Source organism: Trachemys scripta, chromosome 17 (genome assembly GCF_013100865.1).
Source record: "Trachemys scripta elegans isolate TJP31775 chromosome 17, CAS_Tse_1.0, whole genome shotgun sequence".
Classification (NCBI taxonomy): Eukaryota; Metazoa; Chordata; order Testudines; family Emydidae; genus Trachemys; species Trachemys scripta.
The window spans coordinates 15953150-15978758 of record NC_048314.1 but is presented as its reverse complement, the minus strand read 5'-3'; the positions used below and the strand labels follow the sequence as shown (position 1 = coordinate 15978758).

The window sequence follows — 25609 nt, the reverse complement described above, 5'->3', positions numbered from 1 at the left end:
ACAATATTTAGACATTCTCCTCTGTGTTCTGCATGGTTCTAGATCTCCGGAGCAGAATTTTCACAATAGCTGTTAAATTATATGGTTGCAGCAAACAGCCTCTTAAGTATATGTCCCATGGAAACCCATTGAAAAAGTAATATACACACAGAATACTTCTCTCTGCCTAGGTATTTATACCTCTCTCATCATCATGGTATCTGTGTGTCTTCACCGGCTCACATGATTGGCAGGGTGCAGCTTTTGTCATTATTTGTACAAAAATAGCCAGAATCTCTTTCCACCAATGACCAAAGACCTCCATTTGCCCCTTTCCCTGTCTTCAGTAAGATGGGCAGCCTGCTAATCTAAAATGAACATGCCTTACCTAGAGAAAACCTGGCAGATGTCCCAGTTGTGATTCCAGCTCTCGTATGTAGATGATAAAATAATGCTGTCTCCGTTTAGTTTTGCCTCTCAACAAAGAGGTGCCTTTGTTAGAAATACCTTGTGCTGTCACTGCTAAACTACTATTAATCTAATTACTTTTTCTTTTGTCTGTCTCTTTATTTTTCCCATCTTCCTTGTTTTTGCGTTGTTCATTTTGCATCCTGTAGTACAAATCTGTGTTTAGGTCCTACTCACAGGACTTTGTGCCTCACAACCAAGCTTCCATTCCTCCTTTTCTTTCTTCTACCTCCTCTTCCACCCCGCCTTTTCCACCTGTCCATCAGTCTCAGAGCTCTGACCTAGCGGTGCCAACCACAGCCAGCCAGTCACCAAGCACTGTGGATGTGCCAAACTCCTCTTCTCAGGAGAGCAGCTTTAATGAGAGTGCTCCTGTCTGCCTTCCTTCTGAAACTTCTTTCACTGATTCTCTCCAGACATCTTCGGTGAGAATATCCAAAGAGATAATGCACCTTAACCCAAGGATGTGTTTTTAAAGAACTATCACTTGTTTTAATACACATTTTCACTTAACCCAGGTGTGAGCTAAAGTGATTTCTGTGTGTGTGGACAGAGAGATCGTTTAATATAAAAGTGAAGGTCACAAGTAGTGAGAGAAACAGGCAGGTTGGAAACTCTCCCTAAATATTAAACTGGTGGTGGAAGAGAGAGGTAAAGAAATAGTTGTAGCTGCCTAGGAGCGTCGTGGTGTGAGTTTGAAGAAAGGAGAGGCAAAGCTTTTTAACAAAAATCTGTTTAAGACAGTAGTTCTTGACCCCTGGTTCATACGCACTCTGGTTACTAGAACTTCGGGCTTTTGTGACTGCTACTCTAGGCTCCCCACCCCTGCCTTAATGATGAGCCTCTGGACTGGGCCTCAGTGCGTTATAACGGCTTACTGTCCTCTCTGATCTGAAACAGATTTGGGGGCTTCTCCAAACCCCTTTCTGACTGCAAACAGCCTGAGCTCCATTGCTGATTAGCATGCACGCTGTTGAATGGGCAGCATCGGGCACTGGTTGGCTCAGCCAGAGATATTAGTCTGATGATCTGTTTGGAGAACGGTATCAGTTTGGGCAACACTAGTTTAAGGTTCCAGATCTGTTAAGAAAACAGATGCGGAGGCTTGTGCGTGGCAGCTACATTTTTAAACTAAGCAGTTCCTCTTTCACTTGCCTGTAAAGACTAGAATTCAAGAGTCTCTGTTTCCCCCAAAAACGCTGAGATCAGGCACTTTACTGGTTTGACAAAACAACAAGGAGTACTTGTGGCACCTTAGAGACTAACGAATTTATTTGGGCATAAGCTTTCGTGGGCTTAGTCTTTAAGGTGCCACAAGTACTCCTTGTTGTTTTTGCTGATACAAATTAACACGGCTACCCCTCTGAAACCTGTTTACTGGTTTGGTGGTTGTGACTGTAGGGGGAGCACCTTCCTAAATTCAGGGCTTGTCAAGTAAGCAAAGGAGAAATTGATTTTCGGATTCTTCAGTCCTAACTAACTACACTGTTGCATTTTCCTTGTTGTGGGACCTTCCTACAACACAGTCTGTCCCCCCCGCCGCACCCCCAATGTGGTTTTGTCTTGCATTCGTAGGTATGGTCTGAGCTGTGTTTCCAATGACATTTCCAAGCTATGCTAAAATCCTGTGCTATATGGAATGCTTTGGGAACGCAGTCTGGTCTTATCTACACGGCAAGATCAAGCCATGATTACTGTGGCGGGCATAGAGTATGTAGCTAGGTCCCATTGTGGTGTTTTGGTTTTAAACTATAAATGTTCAGCATCTGTAACTTTGAAGTCTGCATTTGCATTTGACTACACTGTGATATCCAACAGTAGGCTTCCGTGGTAGCTCTCACAAACCAATCCATGCTGCTCTCCTCCTGCTGATTGCCGTACCTTTTGGCCTTCTGGATAGTCCTTGCGAATTGGGAAATAGCGATTATCTCGGTGAAAGTACAGAGCCATAAGACAGTGGTGGCAGTCTTCCATTGGCGCCAGAGGAAAGGTTCCCAGCCCAAGTGCCAGTGGGTGGGGAGAGATCGTTTCTTGCCAGGGCATGGGCCAGGCATGTTCACTTGCACACGTTGTTAGGGTTAAGTGCTGGGCGCAGGGGCACCGTGACACATTTCCTTTCATCCTGTCTCCCATAGAGTGAAAACGCCAGTGAGGAGGCTGGTGAGGGTGAATACGTCAATCTGTATTCCTCTGGCCAAAGCAACGGGGAACTCCCTCACTCTGAAGGAGTAAGTAAACTGGAAGGGGCTGCTTGGTGCATGCTGAGTTCATGCAGCGCATAACATGTTTTTTATAAGTCTCTCCTGCATATTGTGGTGCTTCTGTGTTTTGCTGAATGCAATGCTTTGATGGTGGGCCATTCTGCTTGTCTGTTTTGGTTCCCTCTCTAGAGGGGAATCTCAATTTGGATGGAGAGCAGATGATGCTTGCTTGGCTTCAGAGATTTTGGGTGAACGTTTTTAAGAACATAGTGGTTGCTTTTCCTTTAAAGCTGCTTCAGCGTGCTCTGCAGTTTGTTTAGGGCTGTGTGCACGAGGGTTGGGTTTTTTGTTTTTTTGTTTTCTGGAAAGGTACAAGCCTTGACTTGTGCAGCATCTTTGGCAGTGCCAGTTCTTTACTAATACTCTTAACTGCTTTGGCTTTTTAAAATCAATTTTGTGTTTATAAAATACCATCCTTTTTCATCACCGTTGGGACACAAAGTAAGTGATTGATATAGTCTATTAACCCTTTCCTCCTCCTCTGCACAGGGCTCATCTTAGCTGTTTCCTACAAGAGACAGGGTAAATCACATCACAGAGGGGATCATCTTCATAGGGTCCTGGCTGCCAGCCTCAGCCCCCTTACCCTTGTCCATATCCCCCCATTCCCGGAGTCGGTTCTAGGGGGCATGGACGGGTAAGGAGGGGACGCAGCACCCACATTATAAAAAGTGTTTCAGTGCCACTGATCATCTTCCTGTTATACTGTAGAAAATAGTGAAGGCAAAGATCTGTGAAGTTGTCTTGTCCACTCCCCTGCCCAGGTGGGATTGTTCCCTGGAATATACGATTGTTCCCTGTCTAGTTTTAAACATCTCAAGTAATGAGGCTCCTACCATTTCCCTTCTATCTACACCTCTGACAATCAGGCAATTCCCCTTCCTCGTTCATCTCATTCAGCTAGTTCTTAACAGTGAAATAAGACTTTATAACATTTCTCGCTATACGTAACTTAGCACAACTTTGCAGATACATAAAAATCCCAGGCTTGACAGTAAAATTTCTAGGGTGATTCTGATTTTTAGAAAGGTGGTTTGAATCCTCTCAGATTGATATGTTGAACCTCCAAGGATCACTCCGCATAGTGCTAAATAGCTCTCAACTACAGCACTGTAAACTTAATAATCCCATTTACCTCTCATAGCTATTTTCCTCCTTAATAAATGGCTAGTTTAAGGTGTATCTTTATTTGCTTTGAACGGCATTCCTGCTATTATATGCCTTATGTTCAGCTTGCTCTTTTTTTTTTTTTTTTTTTTTTTTTTAACGTTAGCATCATTTCCACAGCAGTTGATCATCATTGCATAACCTCCTCTGATGGGCGAGATGAGGGAGGGAAGGTAGTTTACATCCACACATTATGACAAGTGGGATTTTGGGGGGCTGTAACTAGGAAGGAATTGGAAGAGGAAGAGGAGTTGCAGTGGAAAGTTTAGCGCCGTCTTGCAGAGGGCATTTCATTCAGCAGAAGGGAAGTACATTTCAACTGCAACGGCTGATGAAAAAGTCTGGGGGGAAGGTTAAGATCCAGGTCAACAGCTGACTTGTGTTTTGTGACTATCAGCATAATTTCACAACCTTAAAAGCAAACCAAAATAGCTACATTAAAGTCTCCAGAGAGGCTCCCAAATTTCCCGTCTAATTAACGTCTGTGTTTTCCTGGCATTTGGCATTCACTTGCATCAATCTTTAATCCCTCCATAGGAATTTACAGTAAAGGGCCATTTAGAGGCAGCAAGCTTTGTGAGTGTGGGATGACCAGTGATTGCAGGATCCCATGTCATGATCAAAAGCTTCTTTCTCTTCTAGGAATCTCCTGCCATCAAAGACGGCCACCCCAAAGACTCCACTTCGCATAGCAGCACCACTGGGAAGGAAAGCAGAGATGGTGGTGAGAGGTGGGCCTGACCTGAACTTGCAGCTCCCCCTGCCCCACAAAACAACAATGCCCGAGCAGTGCTATTTTAGTTCTACCCACTGCCAAACAAGCCACGTGTTTCATGTTCTGCCTTGATAGTGTCAAGATTTTTAGCCCATTAAATTAGACGGTCTCATGAGAAATGAAATCCCACCTAAGAAGGAAAATCCAGGCTGTGCAGGGTGATTTAACAAACCCACAGTGCTTGATGCAGCCACTATGTAGGAGCAGCTGTGCTAGATCAGACAATCAGCCCAATCCTGTCTCCTGTCTTACAGTGCCCAGTCCCAGCTACTTCTGAGGAAAGGTTTAAGAAATCCTGTATTAGGCAGTTACAGAATTACCTACCCAAAGGAAGTTTCTTCCTGACCTTGTTAGTTAGAGATTAGCTCATACCCAGAAGCAGGAGGGTTTATATCCCTTCCAGGCTCTGCATTATTTTGAAATCCTCATTCTAAATAAACAAAGAGGCAATGCATGTTGGTACAACACACACGCACACACTAACTTTTGTCGCTGTCCCAAGGAAATTGACAGTTGCTTTAAGGGTTTTAATCATTGCAATGAAGGAAGCAACACAACTCTCCTACTAAGCTTAGTATCTGATGAAAATATAGACTGCTCCATGATGGTCAGACACTGGGGTAGAGGTGTCTTTGGAGAATTCGCACATAGTATTATAGGAAGCCAGGCAGGGGGAATCTGTACAAGACAAAACAAGAGCACCTCCTCTTGGAGCTAGAGGAGTAGCTGTATAACGCAGGAAGAGAAACAGAATTTCTGTCATGTCTTCCAACAGAGAGAGATCTTGTCTCAGCCCTCTGCCAGCAAAACAGATTATGAACTAACTTAAAGAGATACTCCAGCCATGGACGGTCTATTTTCCGACATCCATACATTTGCAGAATCACTTGGGATGATGAGGGATGATGTTGCAGACAGTGCAATGGAGACGCTAAAGTGTGCAGTCATGCATGCTGTAGTTAAATTTTATTGAATAGCCAGAAATCTGGCTGGACAAGTGCTCTGTTCCTGAAGGTTTCATTTATCAGCCTCAGTCGTCCTCCTTTCCCAGGGATGCAAAAAGCTGTAGTATTAGTACCAGACACTCAGATTTGTTTGCAGGGGGGTTCCCTGACTTTGAGAGTGTCAGACTTCCTGTAGTATCTGGGCCATTTAATGAAGGCCTGGACACTGTGCGCTCAATGTGACCTGGCTCTCTGCTTCTCCATCTATATGATTAATGATCTTGATGGTCTTTTGCTTCTCTTCCAGGCAACAAAAGTCACCGGATGCTTTGGAATCATCGCTAGAGGAGGAGGTAGATGAGCTGACCCTGATTGACCACAGTGAAATTATGGCTCGGCTGACACTGAAGCAGGAGGTAGGTGCCTGCAAGAGTCACTTTCATGCTTCTTGGTTTGTGCTTTAATGAAACCTGGTTGACCATGAGTGTAGAGAAAGAGAATCAAACAGACTCTGTGCAAGCTAATAGGAAAAACTGGTTTGCAGAAGCAATGCATTGCAGCTTTTTGTGTGTAAATTGTGCTGAAATCAGATGAGACACCAGCCTGGAAAGGAAGCATCGGCATCAGACCATGAGTTCATTGACAAAGCACGGGCTGTCTCATTGAACACCAGCACGTTCTTGTGTCTTCCACCTCTTCAGCCTGTACCAGCATCCGAAATGCAACAGCTGAGATTCCAAGGGCTTGTCTATGGTGGGCCCCAGTGCAGACTGTAGGGTATGAATTGCAGAGCGCACCAAAATGTTGCACTCTAGCTGCCCCATGTGGATGCTGCTGGCATGAATGGAAAGGTACCTAGTTCGCATTAACATAGTTCTGTTTGACAAAGGACTGCGTTTATAGACTCATAGACTCTAAGGTCAGAAGGGACCATTATGCTCATCTAGTCTGACCTCCCGCATGATGCGGGCCACAAAAGCTGACCCACCCACTCCTGGAAGAATTCATGAACTAGGTACCATATTAATGCGAACTAGGTACCTTTTCATTCACGCCAGCAGCATTCACCTGGGGCAGTTAGAGTGCAACATTTTGGTGCGCTCTGCAATTCATAACTCTATAGCCTGCAGTGCAGCTCAGTGTAGACATAGCCTATGATAAATACAGTAATTGAACATGGGTGTGTAGTCAGGCTGCTTAGCTGCTGTATTTCTAAGTGTGAATGAAGGTTTAGCATATGGATTAGTCTCCAGCAAGAAGTTGCACTAAGTGTATTTAGTTTCTGAATTGCTAAATGGCTTCAGAAGTGCAAACAAACTACTCAGCAAAATAGCTGTTCTTGCACTTGAGAAACAACTTGGTTCTGGGTGCACTGACAGACATCTACACTTGCTTGCTGATATTCCGAACAAAGCTGTTTCTGATGCAGGGCTCGAGGGAATATACAAGGCCTTTGAAGCTTTCAGACTGTCAAGGGGCCGTTCTGGAAAACAGAAACAATATATCATTTACTGGCACTTACGGGAGTGTTCTTTGGACAGCCAAGATCTGCAGGAGAGCCGGAAGCTATTATTCATTCTTTAAGTGGTATTTCATAAGCCTTGCCAGAGTTTCACCTGAAAAATCACATCTTAGGGACAGTTGCTCCATGTCTGTAAATCAGGAGTATTTCCAGTACTTTGTATACTGGAGTAGCAAAGAAATAGCCCAAAGGAGCCAGGTAGTATTCCAGTCTCTTCCCTGCAGAAATATTCCATGTAAAGCCCTTAAGAATGATGGAGTTTTATATAATGTTAGTAGTGTGCTACTCCTGGATGTACGACAGAGGGAGAGGCTGTTTGGTATGGTGGTGAGGCGGGGGACTGGAAGCTAGGACACCTGAGTTCTGTTCCCAGCACATGAAATTGGTTGAGGATAGCAGTAGTCAGGTGACATCTAGCCAAATAGTTCTAGATTACAGGATTTGCATGCTCTATTCGCAGTTTTTCAAACTACATGAGCTTTGACATTCTAGAGACCTGAAGCACCTTCTTTTAAGTTTGGAGATGTGTTTCCCCTTCTTTTTCTCTTTCCTTTATCATCCCATTCCCCACCACGCACACCTGGGAAATTAAACGCACCAAATTATTAATACAGCATCCATTTGCACAGTTAAATATTCAAATGAGAGGAAATGCCCAAGTTAAGGTTGAATGTGCAGCTTTCACTCTACGCCCTTTTCATCATCATGCATACAAACTGCCTCTGATGTATGATCACGTACTATTGCTGCTCCTTAATAACCATTGGAATGATCACCGGTGAGCAGCATAAAATATTTCTCTTCCGTCTGCTCACAGGCAAAGCGTTTAGCTTTCGCTGCACTTCCCAGCCTGGCCGAAGGAGTGAGTGACCCAGACTGCAAGTCAAAACAGCACTCCCACTAAATCACAGGATTGGCCTGGTACTCGACACCTTGTCCCAGCTCACGCTTTGCTGCGTGAGTTGCAAGAAATGTACAAGTTAGCGCTGCATTTTAGGCACTAAGGAATTAGGCCATGCTGAGAGGGGGCTCGGTCTCCTGTGCGTAACATGTTTCTCTTCTCATTGCAGGGCGATGATGGGCCAGATGTTCGTGGTGGATCCGGGGATATCTTGCTAGTCCACGCAACTGAGACTGACAGGAAAGGTACAGTGAATGGAATGGAGCAAGCTGGGAGTCTGCAGCTTGGTGTAGCTTTTTTCTGGTTATGCTACAAACCTCTGTAGTGTTGCCTGTCAACTGTGTTCCCATATGCAGACGTGGACAAAATGGGGAGGACTGCATGAATGTCGCAGAGGGGATTGTGGGGATCTTGGGTGAAACAGAGCTAAGCTGCATAAGCTCTTGTACCGTTCAATTCAACAGCAATGATTTTTTTAACTCTTCCGTGTCCAGAGTCTAGCTCTGCAGAGCGAGGCATACCTATGCAAACGAGCGCCACCATGGCCTTGGCATCACTCTACCTGCAAACAAATGTCGTTGGGTTAGGGAAGAATAATTGTGAATGGCACCTTGTGCCATTGATTCAATTTTCAAAGTGACACTTGTGCTCTGTAACCTATTGACTTCAGTTTGATGTTGGGATGGGAATGGCTTGAGTGAACTTAGCATTGACGTGAGTAATATCACTGGACTGAGCCAAACACACTGGGTGAGCTGTCCCAGCATTGTTCTACCAGTGCATCTCAAATTTGCCTGGAGCATCCTTCCTGGTCCAGCCCTGATCCTCTTATGCATGGGCAACCAGTCATGCCAACTTGAGTGGTGATTTGTCATCATGTATAAAAGTGGGAGGTGGGTGGAGAGGTTCTCTCATTTATTTGGATTTTTCAGCACAGAATCTCATAATGTTAACACTTTGCATATTTTTAAGCACCGAGCGCTCAAATTTTAACCATTCTATTCGCTACTCTAATTATAATGATATATTAATTGAACTATCCAGTTAAACCCCCAAATCCAACTCCCCAAACATCAACCCTCCCTCCCCAAGCCTTGTGAATGAAGATGAGCTTTGCAGCATTTCCAAAGAGTGAAAGTGAGACATTTGCACTGGCCTAAACCGAGGAAGTTCTCCTGGATTGCCAGCCACTGAGCCACTCAGTGCATTTGATCATTTTAAAGAGGAATATATTTCATTTTTAAATGAACCCTGTTTTGTTCTGTAGCATTAGGCATTTGAGACTGCTAGCCAGCACCCTGCAGCCAGCCAGGACATACTTACCCCTACAGAAATATTCCTGACCTTTCCTGAAGCGTAGGAGAAAACGGTGAAGGTGGAATGGATTTCTTATTAGCACAGCTCTTCCTTGGCGCAGCAGCCTCTTAGAAATAGCCTCTTCCACCATGTTTCTGTTTTTGGAGAGCTAATTGCTAGAGGGATACACATTGGGCAACTTGATTGAAAATGATGAAATCTGAAGAGACTGTATGCATCGAGGAAAGGCTGTGAGGAGCCTGGTACGCTTCTCATGGACGCAGATCGCTGTGTGTTTTAGATATGCAGTAGTCTCTCCTGTTAACAGTTATCCCTGCATCAATAGGGAGAAGTGGGAGGGGGAGAGAGGTGTGTGGTATATTTCTTATAATAGTGGGCAAACTCACCCCTGCATGCTGTGCCAAGTTGTTGATGCAAGTTAAAACAGAGGAATTTATGCTATGCTAACCCAGTGTTTAGGAGGCTGAGAGGATAATGAATTAAGTTTACGATAAGAAGAATTCAGGGCTTGTAAATCTATCAGCTGAACTGCAGAGAGAGGTATGGTTAAGAGACTTTCCTTTAAAGATGAATTTCCTGGCAAGTCTGGGTGTCAGAGTACACCGGCTGTATTACCTCACAATGCCTTTTGGACGGATGGGAACCCCAAATAAATATAACTCCACTCCCGGTTGCTGCTCCTTGTCCATTTAGGTTTGAGTAGCAGAGCTAAGTGGAATAAGGGATAAAAGAAGACTTGTGGTCTTTAGGAATAAAACCTGGGGCCAGCTAAGTGCCCATGGCTGTGCACGCCCACTGCAAATGCAGGATTACAGCTGAACAAGGCACAGAGCTCACCTCTGACATGACCACCCATTCGCCCTGCTTTAGAGATTATATCTGATCATCTTTAACTAAAAGACAGCAGCTCTCCACTGATTTAGGAGCAGCAGTAAGGAGCTTTCTGTGTCAGGTTACTGCCAAGTGAAACGCTGCAGACCGATAGGAGTGATTGTCATGCTTCCACTCCCCACAACCCTTGTAACAAAACAATGGATTGACATTAGTGCTCAGGAACTTTGGAGGTGACGTGCCTGGTTTGAGGGAAACTTGGCATGTGCAGGTGCTGTGGAAGATTTCTCTCACATCTCTGCTAATACACCTCCACCCTGGCCTAAAACCCCTAATGAACCTCCACCTGTAATGACCAGCCCTTCTCCCCTAGATCTGCCAATGTATTTCAGTCCTAACGTGCAACCTCCTTTTCCTGTCGCAGCTTCTCTGGAACAGAAGTGATCAGTCAGGCCAGAATGCGAGGGTTTGGGCTGAGACTGCCAAACTCATTTCACCTGTGTTCATAGGACGACGAGCCTCCACTGTTACCGCTTTCTCCCAGATGAAGTGACACCATCATTCCATATTTCACTTTATAGCTGCATCTCTCACTCTCATGTTCAAATTCCATCTCCTGATCCCATGACTGTAGACAAAGCCATTGGTATCCAGTTGTGGAGATGGCATGGCATAGCAGCATATTGTATGCTCTCTAGCACCCCTTACTGGCCAATATTTGCAGTGGTATTAACTCTTTCCCTCATTGGAAATAGTCTTACTTTTTGCACACTCTGCAAAATCAGCAGTAATGTCGTGAAAGTGGCCTAAGGACCCATCGCCAGGGGCCTTATTGTACTTTTGCTTGACCTACTATTAAAGACGATCTTTGCTGATCCTCTAGGTGGTTGCTCTAAGCAAATCTCAGTGTGTTACAGCCAGGAGTCAGACCAACAGGGTAGAGCAGGGGTGGGCAAACTATGGCCTGTCAGGGCTTTGGATCTGGCCTGCGGGATTGCCACCCCCATGCTCCCTGCCTGCCCTGTCTCTGCGCCACTCCCGAAAGCGGCTGGCACTACGTCCCTGCAGCCCCTGGGGGATTGGGGACAGAGAGCTCCTCTGCCCTCGCCAGCAGACACCACCCCCCGCAGCTCCCATTGGCCAGGAACGGGGAACTGTGGCCAATGAGAGCTTCGGGGGAGATACGCACAGGCCCTCCCCCAGGGACGTGGTGCTGGCCGCTTCCAGGAGCAGCACGGAGCCAGGACAGGGAGGGAGTTTCCCTTAGCCCCGCTGTGCGCTGCTGCCACCCTGAAACCGCTCAAGATAAGTGGCGCTGGGCCAGAGCCCAGACCCCGAACACCTCCTGCACCCCACAACCCAACCCCCTGCCCTGAGCCCCCTCCTACACCCCACGCCCCTGCCCTGAGCCCCTTGCCGCATCCCTCCTGCACACCAACCCCCTGCCCTGAGCCCCTTCGTACACCCCGCACCCCTCCTGCTCCCCAACCCCTTGCCCTGAGCCCCTTCCTGCACATCACAACCCTCCCACACCCCGCACTCCCTCCTGCACCCCAACCCACTGCCCCAGCCCTACATTCATGACCCTGCATGCAATTTTCCCACCCAGATGTGGCCCTCGGGCCAAAAAGTTTGCTCACCCCTGGGTAGAGGGAACTTTGCTATTGCTCTTGTGCATTAGGTCCACCTGCTGGCAAGAAATAATACTGCAGTGTTTCTGCAAAGCTGGATATTAATTTGTTCTTGCAGAAGTTTGCCTCCATATTACCTTTTTTTTTTTCCTTTTGTAAAGACACAATAAAGGTAGGATTCAGTATAGAGCATGCTTCCTTCTGAAGACACAATTGACTGAGGTTTTATTGCCTTCCTCTTTAGATCTGGTGCTGTACTGTGAAGCCTTTTTGACAACGTACAGAACATTCATTACCCCTGAAGAGCTCATCAAGAAGCTGCAGTACAGATATCCTTCCAAAAGTGTGACCCTCTTGACCCTGCCAAGGCTCGGAGCACTGTACTCAACGCTTCATAGGCAGGGTGGGAAATGGCCTAGTCCAAAGCATGCTGGCAAAGCCGTCCGCAATATATTCAAGCCCACATGGGTGGCACACGCCCTATTAGCTCCTGGGCAGGCATTCATAGTTTACAGCACAATCTCTTCACTTCAGTGCAAATCAAATAGCATACTCCATGGGACAAATCAAGGCAAACATGGTTTATTGGTCTTGAGCCCAAGAGAGAGGGCCAGGAATGCCCGGGTTCTAATCCCAGCTCTGAATCACTGCTTGGCTTTGCGCAAGTCCGTCACCTGTCTGTGCCGCAGCTTCCCCATCTGTAAATTTACCGACCTCTTAGGGTATGTCCGGACAGCGCTGAGAGATGCAATTCCCAGCATGGGTAAACAGACACAAGCTAGTGTGCTACATGTAGCAGTGTGGCTGTGGTCACGCAGGCAGGGGCTTGGGCTAGCCACCTGAGTGCAATCCCGCCTGACCCCCTGGGTACTTACTCGGATGGCTAGCCCGAGTCACTGCTGCAGCCATACAGCTGTATTTAGCATGCTAGCTTGAGCAGATCTAGCATGTTTATGTTGACCTGAGCTGGGAATCACCCCTCACAGCTGCTTCTCAGCTGTACCCAGAGAGGTGGTGTGTGGATTGATGATTGTGCGGTTACTGTGAGAGTTAAACTCTGTCAGTATTTAGACCTCCCTTCTGCCACCAATAATGCAGCACATCACAGAATGTCGTCTTCACACTATGGTTCTGTATGGCCCTTTACCTGCTGACAGGAGCATCTGTAATGATGTACAGAGGTTGTTCCTTGAATATTACATCTAGAATTCCCTTCCCTTGGATCCCGTCCCGTAACTCCCTCCGTTGCTACTGACACTGAGGTGCTGCACTTTAAAGACGCGCAGTGTAAATGCCTCATGGGTTTTAGTGCTGCGGCTGCACATCGGGGCCTGGTGTCATGCTGTCCAGCGTCGCAGCTCATCACTGCCATCTTCAGCAGAGATGATGGTCCCGCTGCTACTGCTTTGGCTAATGGACACTGGACACAGAACCTCTCGTGTTGAGGTCAGCAGTGAAATACTCACTTTTAGGAGGTGCTGGAAATTCAGAACCACAATTTGGAGATCTACACTTTTTATTGTTGTTGTTTTAAATTCATCTTAATTGGTTATTGTCTTCTCCTCTCACCCCTTCCTTCCCAGCCCAACCTTCTGGTTGAAGTAGTCTTCTCAATCCATGTTGGTCCACCATACATTCCCCCCCAGTAGCCACTGCAGCCATCACCCTGCCGGCTTTGAACTGGGCACGACTCTTTAGGTCAATCAACTCTCCTCAACAACCAGTGCTGTCTGCAAGTAACCGGAAACACCTCTGACATTTGCCTGCTAACAGAATGAGAGACTGGGTTGGGCCTTGAGCTCTGTGCTGTTACAAGAGAGACCAGATGCCACAGTGAGACCAAGGGGAGTGACAGTAACTTGTTGGACTGGCAGTTGACTCAGTTGACACCTTAGAGATGATGGTTTCAGGGTACACCACCTCCCCCCTCTGTTAATGCACCCACCGAGTGGTGTGAACCCCTCCCTGCTACATGCAGCCTATACTGCTCAGTCCACCGCCTTTAGTATTTCATGTCCCTCTTAGAAATTGAGTGCTGGTCTCAGTCATGGCAAAAAGCAGTGATCCTGTTTGGAAACCTACTGGGGAACTCCTCAGACAAACTAACATTGGCCTGGCTGGATTGAGTTAATTCTTTAACTTGTGGCCAACGTATGAGAAGTTCTGTCACTTCCCAGACACGTTTAAGAAGCGAGTCAGCAAGAACACATTCTTCGTGCTGGTGAGAGTGGTGGACGAGCTGTGGTGAGCGTCCCTCCTGCTTTGTTTGGGGGCCTGGGTGGGAGGTAATAAAAATGTAAACCATATCTGTGGGGGAGACCTGAAACTTCCTTCCCCAGATCAGAGAGACAGCTGCAGGGCTGAACACTTGGGGTCTTGGCTGGGAAATGCAAGTTTTCAGGGTGCCTTCTCTGGGTCTTCCTTATAACTTCAAAAATAAACAATCTGAAGGGGAATCTTTGAAAGAGAGGAAAAGTTGGCCAGAGGGTGAACTGGAATGGCCTGGATTCAGTTATGCTTGTGGGGAAAGTAATTGGATTGTGTGCTGAGCTAACTCTCCTAGATCCGAGTCTGAGGCAGAACACTAAATGCATTCATTTCTAGGGACATCCCTAATGACAAGTCACTGCAGTTATCTCAGCTGCCTTCGGGTCTCAGCTGGGGCCTTGTTTTGCTTCCATGCAAGAGTCCCTGGTTTGAGAGTGACTCAGGACTTTGGTCCCTTAGGGAGATGGGGGAGGCGGGAAAGATTACTGAGGTGACCCACAGTGTACTCCAGGGAGGAGTGCAGCATGAGATGCTGTTGAGCAGTTCCCAATAGCCAGCTGTAGGTGCTTCAGTCTCCCCAGAGAGGCTGGTTGTCATAGCAGCAGCTGCAACTGAGTGAGTGTGTAGATGAGAAGGCTAGCCCATTGTGCCAAGAGCTGTTGAGATAGCACATCAGGAATAGCTACCCAGAACTGCCAGATTGGGGAAGTTTAGGGTGCTGTGTTGAGAGGCCAGGCCATTCTAATTGAGGGATGATGTCCTTTTCTGGACACGGGGGTGAAGATAACCTTACACAGGTGCCTGGAAGAGCTACAAAATAAATTTTTTCACTGCTCAGTTCCATGGGGGAAGCTCACCCTAATTTTTCATGATAAAAGAGGGGAAGTCCTTAATACAGGCTTTAGGTAAATGGGGAATGTCATCTTTAATGTCTCATCTCTGACATGTGCTCTGGGTTTTCCGTCCATGTCTCAGCTTAGTGGAGTTGACGGATGAGATTCTAAAGCTGTTAATGGACCTGGTGTTCCGGCTAGTCTGCCATGGAGAGCTCAGCCTCGCTAGAGTGCTACGCAAAAATATTCTGGATAAAGTGGATCAGAAGAAAATGCTGAGATATGCCAACTCAATCAAACCTCTAGCGGCCCGAGGGGTGGCAGCCAGGTGAGGCAGCCTGCACCTAATCAAATTTTGGTCCTGTTTGAGGGATGTGCATCTGCCTGTTAATGCACGCTGAGCAGCGCAGTGTCAGTTTGCTTTGTCCTCTGGTTTTGCAGGGGAATGCTTTTCCTGACCCTTCTTTATTTATCTGTCCCTACCCATCACACGAGGGCTCTTCTCTGTCAAGGCTTGCTTTCTAAGGCACGTGTTTCATACAGCTCCACGAGTTACCCCTGTATGCTGGTGAGGCATATACACAGGGGCTATGCCCCATGGGCAAAGCAGTAACCTCTGCAGAGCTCCTCATCTCCAGGAGCCCTGTGAATGCTCCTGCACAGCGCTGACATACACTGAGACTTCAGCCAATGACATCCATCCCTTAGTTATGCAAAGGAAGAGACACAAGGAGAAGTCATTGGCAAACTCGTGGAATGAAGCATGAGAAACAGATTTTAAAAATCCTTGTAGCAAAGGCTATGAGGCAAAACATAGAATTTGGCTGTCTCGGGCATAGGACACTCCAAGCACCCATCCTGAGCCTGATGACACTCTGGTAAGCTTCTCAGGGCAGAGATCTGTCATTCTGACTTTGATCCCCTATCATCTTGTATAAATGATCTCCCAGCACAAAATGCTGGAGAGCAGCACTCGTCACTTCTAGATCAGGAGAGGAGAAAGTGGCATGTTGTTTAGACTTAGGAATTGGTGTGCAGAGCTCCCCCAATTGATATTTTTATCAAGATCATTACATATGCAAGATGAAGAAAAATGGAGAGGAAAAGGTCAAGTGGTTGACATGGGAGCCTGCTATCGAAATGGTGCTAATGCCACAAGTGATTTGGGCGTGGAGTTTTTTCTTTTCCTCTGCCGGCAAAGTCTTATTTTAAAAAAATGCTGGTGCTGATTCTCCTCTCTATTACACTCGTTTGATGGTAGTGTGACTCCAATCGAATTATGGTGCAGCACAGCTGATGTAGAGGTGAAGAACTGGGCCTCTAATTCTCTCTTCCATCGTTCTTCACAGTCAATGTTCTAAAGGAAAGAAAGTCAGTCATGGTTTCATTAGCCTTTTCCTTTCCCTCCTTGTCTCTCACAGGCCGGGGACCTTGCATGATTTCCATAGTCATGAAATAGCTGAGCAGCTGACCCTCTTAGATGCCGAGCTCTTCTATAAGATAGAGGTACAGACACAAGATCAGGGGCTGGGGCAGCGGGGGGGAGAGGTTTTAACAAATGCTCTGATGCTGTTCTCTAACAGCTCTCAGGCATACACCTATTGTCGTTGTAGAAGAAAGCCAGGTTTGTGTCAGGGGAGGGCTATAAATCATGGGGATGACAGGGGGTCCAAAGACAGATGTTTTATTTTAGCTCATGATTTGTTCTTCTCTTTCCCGCCAGATCCCAGAAGTTTTGCTTTGGGCAAAAGAGCAAAATGAGGAGAAGAGTCCCAACCTGACACAGTTCACTGAGCACTTTAATAACATGTCCTACTGGTAAGGAGATTAGAGCAACAGCTACTGTACAGAACTTAACCTCTAAGGTCCCTGGAGCCCAGGAAAGCTTCCCTTGCGCTGTGCTACCAGGCTGGGGCTGCTTGTTTCGATGGTTTTGTCTTGTGGTGTATTGCGACGCAGTTTCACTTCCTCCCGGGACTAGACCCAGGGCATTCTGCAAAGAATCCCGAGTGACAGAAAAATGAAACCTTGTGGTCTTCTGGAGACAGCTGCATCTCCAGGCTTTATCGCAAATAACACCAAGACCCTTCAGACAACCCCCTTGATACATCTGTGCACGTGTGCATCTTCCCTGCCTCAATCCAAAGTCAGTACAGAAAGGAAGGGGCCATTTCAAATAAACAATCTGGTAAAGGATGAAAACTGCAGCTGAAAACCAGCCTCTTGAGTAAATTGATCACTTAGTTGTTCACATGTCCTGTGAAACAAACCAAAAGAGAATGGCGCCCCCTTTAAGTGCAATTAAATCTATTAGGATGTTAAGCAGATCCACTTTGCATCCAGGAATGATGGAATTCTTCCACACCTGTCCATTTCAACAGCAACAGGAGAGATGCCAGCCCAATAACATTCACTATGGGAACTAATCTCTCTCTCTCTCTCTCTCTCTCTCTCTCTGTGTGTGCATGAGAGCTTCCTTCTAGTTTGGGTAACTTCAAACTCTGGTGTTTTTGTGAATTTAAATACACCTCTACCCTGATATAACGTGACCCTATACAACACAAATTCAGATATAACGCGGTAAAGCAGTGCTCCGGCAGATCAAAGCAAGTTCGATATAACGCGGTTTCACCTATAACACGGTAAGATTTTTTGGCTCCTGAGGACAACCTTATATCGGGGTAGAGGTGTATTTCCTTATGCTCTGTAGAGAAGAAACAGGACAGGAAAGCGTGAACTTTTCAGCCTCATTGATGGGTCCCTGATAGATAGTAGCCACTCAAGCGAAGCAGCAGGTATTGCCAGATCAGAATCCAGCTCAAGGGTTCAGTCACTCTTCCTGTTTTTTTGGTCCATCTTCACAGGGTCCGTTCGATAATTATGCAACAAGAGAAACCGCAAGACAGAGAGAGGCTGCTCCTTAAATTTATAAAGATTATGAAGGTAACAGCTCATTCATTGCTTACAATTCTCACACATGCTGTTCAGTGAGATTATTTGTTGGAATGTGGGACATTCCATTAGGGGCAACACTGTTGGTTTCCAGAGTGTCTTCCACATCTCTAGAGTCACTGGTCTTCTCCCTCTTTACAGCACTTACGAAAGCTGAATAATTTTAACTCCTATCTGGCCATTCTTTCTGCACTGGATTCAGCACCCATCCGAAGGCTGGAGTGGCAGAAACAGACATCGGAGGTGAGGAAAACAAGAGATTGAGCCCTAGCTCTGGTCTGTTATGTCTGGTCTGTTTGGGGATGCGATTTAAGTCCATGCAGCCTATTACAGAGATGGCTTCTTTGCACCAGGAACTCCATGTCTGTGTTTATGTCCCACTAGGGCCTGGCAGAGTACTGCACACTCATCGACAGCTCCTCGTCCTTCCGGGCTTACCGAGCAGCTCTGGCAGAGGTGGAGCCTCCCTGCATACCTTACCTGTGAGTAGCTGTCCTCCTGGGGGTCACTGGTTTGTCTCCTCTCGCTTGGGGGGGGTGGGTCTCTTCATGCAGCCTACACTCAGCTATGCATTCACTTTTCACCCTAGAGTGTGGGACAACCTGACATGAAGGGTGCAGGATACGACCCTTGTTGCAAGCCTTCCATGTTCTAAAATTTGAGGAGGAAAATGCTTCCCATTCCTAGGCGTCCAATAACTTGGGTTCAAGCCACACTGCTGGGAGCCAGAGTGATTCTGTACCAGTCCCCTGTGACGTTCCCTGCTTTGCAATCCCACAGCTTTCTCCAATGTGCATCACTTTGTACCTGGGCACTTTAGGCTCTGGATTTCTGTTGGGACTGCAATGCCAGTACTGGAGCAGTTCATCGCTTTGTTGGAAATGGCAAGGATGCCTTGTCCTAGTACAGTTTTCCCGCCGGCCCTGTGCCTGTGCACTCCCAATGTAACATGGCTTTGGATTTCCTTAGCCACTGTTCTCTGAAGATCCCAAAGTACTTTACAAACGTTAATTAACAAAATCTCTCAACTCCCTGCGCTTTCGGCAAATGGGGAAAGTGAGGCACAAAGGCAAATCAGCGAAGGCAAGTGGAAATCAAGGAGTTGAACTCTCAGAACAGACCACTAGACTAGACTTCCCTTCAAGGTTGTGTGTAGAACAAGAGGAGTTTCTCCATGAGATGTTAGAAGTTCGTGCAATTCCCATCTCATGAGGCTAAGCTGATTCAGAGCTGCCCATGTGCCAGACCTGTCACTGCATCCTGGAAGTGTTGGTAAATTAGAAATCCTCTTTGCAAACATGCATGTCTTTTTTCAAAGGTGGGATTCAAGTTCTCACCTTTCACTGCAGGGATCCTGTAGTCTGGATGCCAGATTCACCAGGGTTTATATAGGCTTTACCAGCATAAGCTCAGCCTGCCTACGTCCCCAGTGGTGAAAAGCTTGTTGGAGAAGAGAGTGCGGAGGCACAAAGTAGCCAATCTGTTCAGGACCGTTGGAGAATGAGACAGCCACAAAAGGTGGATGGAAAACGTGATTCAGTGCCTTCCCCTGGGTGGCTCTTGCCCGCAGGGCACCCAGCGAAATGGAAAGCTCTCATCCTTTGCAGAAAACTTGAGGGAGTTTGTAACCACTACGCTCTGTCCCCTCTTCCAGGGATGATGCCAGCCAACACTTCTTGTGCCAACTTTATCTAGTCTGCTCCCAGCTTTCAGATGCATTGAAATAAATAATTTTTCTCGGGTGCAGAAACTGGTCCCCAGTATCACTGGTTTAAGCATTAATGCTTCTGTAGGATCCCACCTCTGGACCCATGATGCCAGGAGCTTTGAGCCCCAGTGCACCTTTGAAAGAACTGACTTCCTCTGATTTCAAATGCAGGAGCATGGCAGCAGCACTGAGCATTTGGGTTGATTTTTACTTGCCTTTCAGGTGGCTCTGAAGTGCTTGTGACTAACCTGGAGCTCTGTGCTTGTCTTCCCTCCTCCCTGCATGCTCCACCCTTCTCTCTTCCAGAGGCCTGATTCTGCAGGACTTGACCTTTGTTCACCTGGGAAACCCCGATTACATTGATAGCAAAGTGAACTTTTCCAAACGCTGGCAACAGTTTAACATCCTGGACAGCATGAGGTGCTTCCAACAAATGTAAGTACAGCCATCTGCCTGGCCTACGGCAGTGAGCAGGGACTCGGCGCTGCCTTTGCGGTGTTCTAACACCACTTTGGGACTAGGCACAGGGGATGCAAACGGTGCGGTGCTGCTGCAGCAAAGAGGAAACCTGGCTAGGAGAATGTAGGTGTTATAAAGGCAGGGTTTATAGGACAGGCTTTGAGAATCCTAGAGATGACAGAAGAACTGTTGGATTGCTTTTAGTCTCTCATTCTTTTGAATTCAGCTATGATCCCTACAGTATGTTTGCCTAGTACATTATCCAGCCTTGTTTTAAATGTCCCATTCAGGGAGCCTTCCCTCTCTTCTCTTGTCTGCTTGTTCTTTATTGGGTGGATGGTAATTGCCAGGATTGTTCTTTCCATTTGTAAAGATCAGTACAACATTTGCCTCTCTTCTACCAATACACTGGTATCTTCAAGCAGATGATCCTGTTGTATAAATTTCAAGAATTGGAATGTTGAATGTATTTCAGACTGTATAGTCTGGGATTGCCCAAATTTAAGGGGTGGTTCTCGGGGTAAACTAGCTGCAATGTTAATTGTAGTGTTCTCTCTGGTTTTATAGACGTTACGACATCAGAAGAAATGACGATATAGTCTCATTCTTCAATGACTTCAGCGACCATTTGGCTGAGGAGGCCTTGTGGGAACTGTCTCTCAAAATCAAACCTCGAAACATAACGAGGCGAAAAACAGACAGGGAAGAAAAAACCTAGGAGGAGGGGGATGTGAGCGAGGAGAATCGCTCTGCGGATGCACCGAGGGCAGCTACGAGACTGGAGTAAATACTTGTACCTGTTACTGGATGACGCACTCTTCCTGCCCAGTTGGCAGCAGTCGCTTGCTTCCTGGGTCTGTGAATATTGGATTCGCTCAGCAGAAGAACTGTGAATGTGTGTGTGTCATAAGACAGCAACAGCCAAGGAAAGAGATCAGCCAATGCTCATTCCACTCTTCTTCCTCCACCTCCCATCTCTCCATGCCATGAACCAGCTTTAAACCTGGGAAGAGAGTGCAGTGGAAGGAGGATCCCCTGTAGGCGTGTTACTGGTTTGCCAATTGATGTTTTCCATGTATTCTGAAATACTCTTGCTTTTGTCTTCAAACAGCAGGGAGCAGCAGCCATGAGCTGCATGTCTGTGGATCGCAGGGCACCTATGCAGCAGACAAAAACCATGGAAGCCCTGGATTGTTCCCTGTTACCTTCTTGCCTCCCGTGCAATGTGGTCATGAATCACTTTTTCCCCAAGGAAGATGGAGTGGCAAGCACTCTCTCTGCCAGAGAAGCTTTATTGTGGAAGCGTTTGTGTGTGTTTACAGGGTTATTGAATCTAATTGCCCCAGATCTCTCTGACCTTAATGGGAGGAAGGCAACCACCACAGAAGAGGCACTGAAAACATGGGCAAGGACTGTGGTCTCCAGTCATTGCATCCCCCTTCTCCCCCCAAATCTCATTATTTAAAAAGCTGGTCAGTCTCCCAACTCTGAGGAGGTTGACTAGCCAAGGTACTGTGGCTCAAGTGTCCTGTGAGCCCGTATCCCTTAGTGATGGTACTAGCTACTGCACAGTAAATACTGTAGTATATAAGACTGTCTGTTTGTAAATACTAGTATTTAGATTCCACGGAGGGCAGGGACTGATGCATGTCAAAATGCCAGTGGCTTTAAAGGAAAACAAGTGCAAAACTATGTGTATAAATCCACAACTAGTGAAAATGTCTTTCCGAGTGCTGGAATAAAGGAGACTTGGGGCAGCCGTGTCTGGAGCGGAGTACAGAGGGGACGTTTGGAGCCAGGAGGAATATTTCCAGGATTTTAAATGCTGAGGTGCAAAGAAAAGGGCATGTGTTCAGTGCTAAGACTGGTCATCCTCTCTCCCTCACCCACTTCACTTGAGGTTGTTGCCAGGACTGTTTATGGAACCCCCTCTGCATAACCGTTGGTGCTGCGTTTTGTGATCTTAGCGTTGGAAAAGCCAGAAGGCAGATTTGGAACTGGCAAAGCTCTGTCCCCAGTATAGTCAAGTCAAGATTCAGGGGACACAGGCAGCCCGGCACGTCATAGGGGGTTAGCATGTCATGTACCATGTTAACCCTGATCTGGTCCGTGTGCCTTATTCAGTTTCTCTACCCCTTTCCCCTATGGTCGTGCCCTCTGATGAGCAGTCCTTTCCCCCAGCGCAGCTAGGACTGGCTGATTCACACCCACGACCTTTCTGTCCTTCATCAACTGTTTACAGTGCTGGTCATGTTTTCAGGAATATGTTGTAGATTTTAATCAGCCTTGCAAGGCCTATTTTGGAACTACTTTCTGTAGTTTGCCTGACAGTGAATCACTGTGTTTTATAGCGAACTCTAACAAAACGCAGCTTTTAGGGATGTAAGTCTTAGGGACTGTACATAGGAGCTTCTCCCAGCAGCACCCTTAACTTCCTTATTAAGAGCCGTTCAGTGTTTGCTAAGCCTACCTTGTTCTGAGTGAATCAGAGTTACAAAACCCTTCCTTCTTCACACTCATTGCAGAGTCTTTCCTCCTCCCTTTTGTTAAACAGCAGTTTTGACTGACAACCTGTGTGACACCAGTTGGAGTGACAACCTATATTGTTTGGTTTATAGTATTATTTAAAGCTATACATCTTTTTTAAAGGATGCTCTAAGCAGAAGATAATGGGCTTGTCTCCACACCAACCTTGCACCTGTTTAACTGAAGGTATGTTTTTAAACCAGTTTGGGTAGACACTTCTATTTCAGTTTGAGTGGCTCATGTCAATTTAGCTTAAGTAAATTCTTTCCTGACTTAAGCTAACCTGAAATAAGAGTCTCTACACAAACTATTGCTCCAGTTTAACTAAATCCATTTTTAAAGTGGTGTAAACTTTCTCAGGTAGACAAGCCCACAGTCTCCCAGACGCAGGATTACTGTTCTGTGCATATGCAGCATTCTTGCTTGCCCCTGACATACCTCTACTTGTCTTTGCCATGTTACAGGCCAAACCATTCCGAACACGAATGGCTAGCTAGGGAGAATGCATGAAATGATTATTCTGTCAGGGCAGCTGTATTTCATATCAAGGGAGTATAAGGGGGGCCCAGAGGCCAACAGACTATTCCTGGCTGGATCCATGCAGCCCCTAGAAAGGGTAGTCCGAACAGTCCGAGAGGAGAAGCCTCTCAATACTGAAGACCCTGAATCTGAAAGAGAGGGAAATGTAACAAGTTTAGAAAGCCAGATTTGTTTATGTAGCTAATCTGTGTGGGTTATCGAGCTGGCTACTTTGCACTGTAAAGCCTTCGCGATCTGTGAGGCAGCAAATGCAATCCACCTCTTGTGCAGGATCCTCTGCTGTTTGGTTCTGAACATGTCACTTTATTATTTAAGGTGTGTGTTGTAGCACAGGTGATTTATAGCAGTATTGTGTGTGGTCGTGTTGCTAAAATTGTCCTTTCATTTCAGTGTGCTCCAGCTTGGTTCCTTGTGTGTGTGTGTGTATTGTGCCTCTTGTGGGTTGAAGTCAGAGACTGGCACTGGCCACCTGTTGGGAAGGGGCGGGGGTGGGGTGGGGTGGGGAGAGACCTCAGCAGGCAGATGCACCTCAGTGGAAATGCACCTGGTCCTAAAAGCTGCCCCACAGATGCTCACGTCTTTTCTGGTCTTTCCGTGTAACTGTTTCAAGTCCCTGCCTCGCAACTAAACTGCAGACAAGACCCCTCTAAAAGGAGCGCAGACGGAGATGAGACTGCCCATCCACACACAGCCAGCTCCTAGTGAAAGCAAGTCACTGGTGTGTTTGCTGCTGGCCACATGGCTCCTGTGAGATCATGGCTGAGTGCTGGCTGTGCAAATAACCACCTGGGAGAGGGCAGTTGATTGACAGCTGCTGCTGTGACCCAAATCCCATCAACACAGTGCCCCGGGCAAAGACAACTCTGGAGAAGAAAAAACGGACTGGGCCACGGGATTGATCACTTGATAATTGCCCTGTTCTGTTCATTCCCTCTGAAGCACCTGGCACTGGCCACTGTCAGAAAACAGGATACTGATCTAGATGGGCCATTGGTCTAACCCAGTACGGTCATTCTGATGGTTCTTTGGGGACATCCCTGGGTGATTTGCAGAGTGCTCCTCTCAATTTTAAGTTGGTGCATGTAGTTTTGATGAGTAGTGGGGCTACCTTGGCAGAACTGGGGTGACTCACTTTATGGACAGGCACTGGAGCAGCAGAATGAGCAGTGCTGTTGGGGAGGGGCGCCAGAACGTTCTCCTCACAAGTACAAACGAGCTTCAGTAACGTTATACCACGTATTGGTTCCCTGTCAGCAGCAGGCCTAGCAGCTCCATGGGTGTGAAAGGTTCACTCCTCTGCTCCAATGCTTCCCTGGGATCGGAAGCCAGACACTTCAGCTATCTGCAGGACTGCAAATGTAATGGTCAGTCATGCTTCTTGCAGATAGAGTCCATAGACCATTTCCCCTCTGGGAGGAGTGGGGGATTTTAACGCATTGACTGAATATTCAGACGGAGGCCAAGTAAGAGAGGACGCCAGTTTGTACATTACCACTGCGATGTCAGCAGCTCTATCTGGAATTGTGGAGGGGAGTAGAAGTGGAAGGAAGCCCTGAGTTACCTGAACTCTGCTGAGCCACCTGCCAGCCGTGCTGACCCCAAGTCTCTCCTGCCATCCCAGAATGTTACATTGTATTATCTATTTATCACTAAGCCAGTCCTGGTAGTGACATCTTCCTGCAAACATTTCAAACCTGTAACTTTTATATTAAAGCAAAATAAATACCGATAAAGAATCCAGCCTAACGATCATGTTTACAGTGCATGCAGCAGTCTGCGGATTAAAGTGACAATCGAATCCACTTCAACTGCTGGTGTGGCCTCATATTTTCTGTGTTTTTCCTCTCTGGGTCTCATTTTTCATGAAGTTGAGCTTTCATTTTCTCCTGGTAAAACACATACACATCTCAGAGCCAGAACATTTTTCTTCCCCCTCCCTCCCCAGCACAAGCTTATTCATTGGCACAGAATTAGGGGTGCTTTCCAAGGAGCCCTTCATGAGGTGCCACTTACCCCCTGAACATCCATATTCACATAGCCAATAGGAGGAGGGGATCTAGGATATACCATGTGTGAAGAAGGATGTGTGTATGTTGCAGTGTATCTATGAAAGTGGCATTGTGACACTACACACAAGCCTATAAATAATTGCTCCCGAGGCATGGATTGCTGATAATGTGGTGCTCCTGGTCTATTTCAGTCCTGGATAAGTTTCAAAATTCCACTGGAAATAATCTGCATCTGCCAGATTGGAGTGTAGGATGCTCAGACACTGACCGAGTCGCATACCAAAAGCAACGCTAAAGACAGATGGTCTTGCAGGGCGTGACACATGGTATGCCACATCAGAGCTGGCTGGAAAAAACCACTCCCTCTGGCAGTCAAGAGTTGCCGCTTTGGGGGAGGAGAGAGAGACCCTGCACACATAAACTGTGTCTCTGTTTGCACCATAGTCAGTATAGTGTGTGTGTTCATTTTACCCTCACTGTAAGGCAAAGGAAGCCCTAATGTTTTGAAGTACAGGCCT

General features: G+C 46.7%; 1 protein-coding gene across 9 annotated transcripts in view; it reads left to right on the top strand.

The window, feature by feature from the left end:
• RAPGEF1 (Rap guanine nucleotide exchange factor 1) overlaps positions 1 to 24890 on the top strand; it is a 125764-nt gene extending 100874 nt beyond the window's left edge. For 3 of the 9 annotated variants that reach the window (XM_034793573.1, XM_034793572.1, XM_034793575.1), the window contains 15 exons: positions 597 to 872; positions 2583 to 2675; positions 4518 to 4606; positions 5902 to 6010; positions 8187 to 8262; positions 12041 to 12125; positions 13948 to 14040; positions 15040 to 15225; positions 16319 to 16403; positions 16621 to 16715; positions 17762 to 17840; positions 17991 to 18092; positions 18234 to 18331; positions 19864 to 19992; positions 20584 to 24890. In XM_034793573.1, the coding sequence (XP_034649464.1) occupies positions 597 to 872; positions 2583 to 2675; positions 4518 to 4606; positions 5902 to 6010; positions 8187 to 8262; positions 12041 to 12125; positions 13948 to 14040; positions 15040 to 15225; positions 16319 to 16403; positions 16621 to 16715; positions 17762 to 17840; positions 17991 to 18092; positions 18234 to 18331; positions 19864 to 19992; positions 20584 to 20734 (1746 nt within the window). In that variant the 3' untranslated portion in view covers positions 20735 to 24890. Of the gene's footprint in view, positions 1 to 596; positions 873 to 2582; positions 2676 to 4517; positions 4607 to 5901; positions 6011 to 8186; positions 8263 to 12040; positions 12126 to 13947; positions 14041 to 15039; positions 15226 to 16318; positions 16404 to 16620; positions 16716 to 17761; positions 17841 to 17990; positions 18093 to 18233; positions 18332 to 19863; positions 19993 to 20583 lie in introns of those variants that run through there. The other 6 variants (XM_034793578.1, XM_034793577.1, XM_034793580.1 and 3 more) reach the window with 3 other exon arrangements.
• The last annotated feature ends 719 nt before the right edge of the window (positions 24891 to 25609 follow it).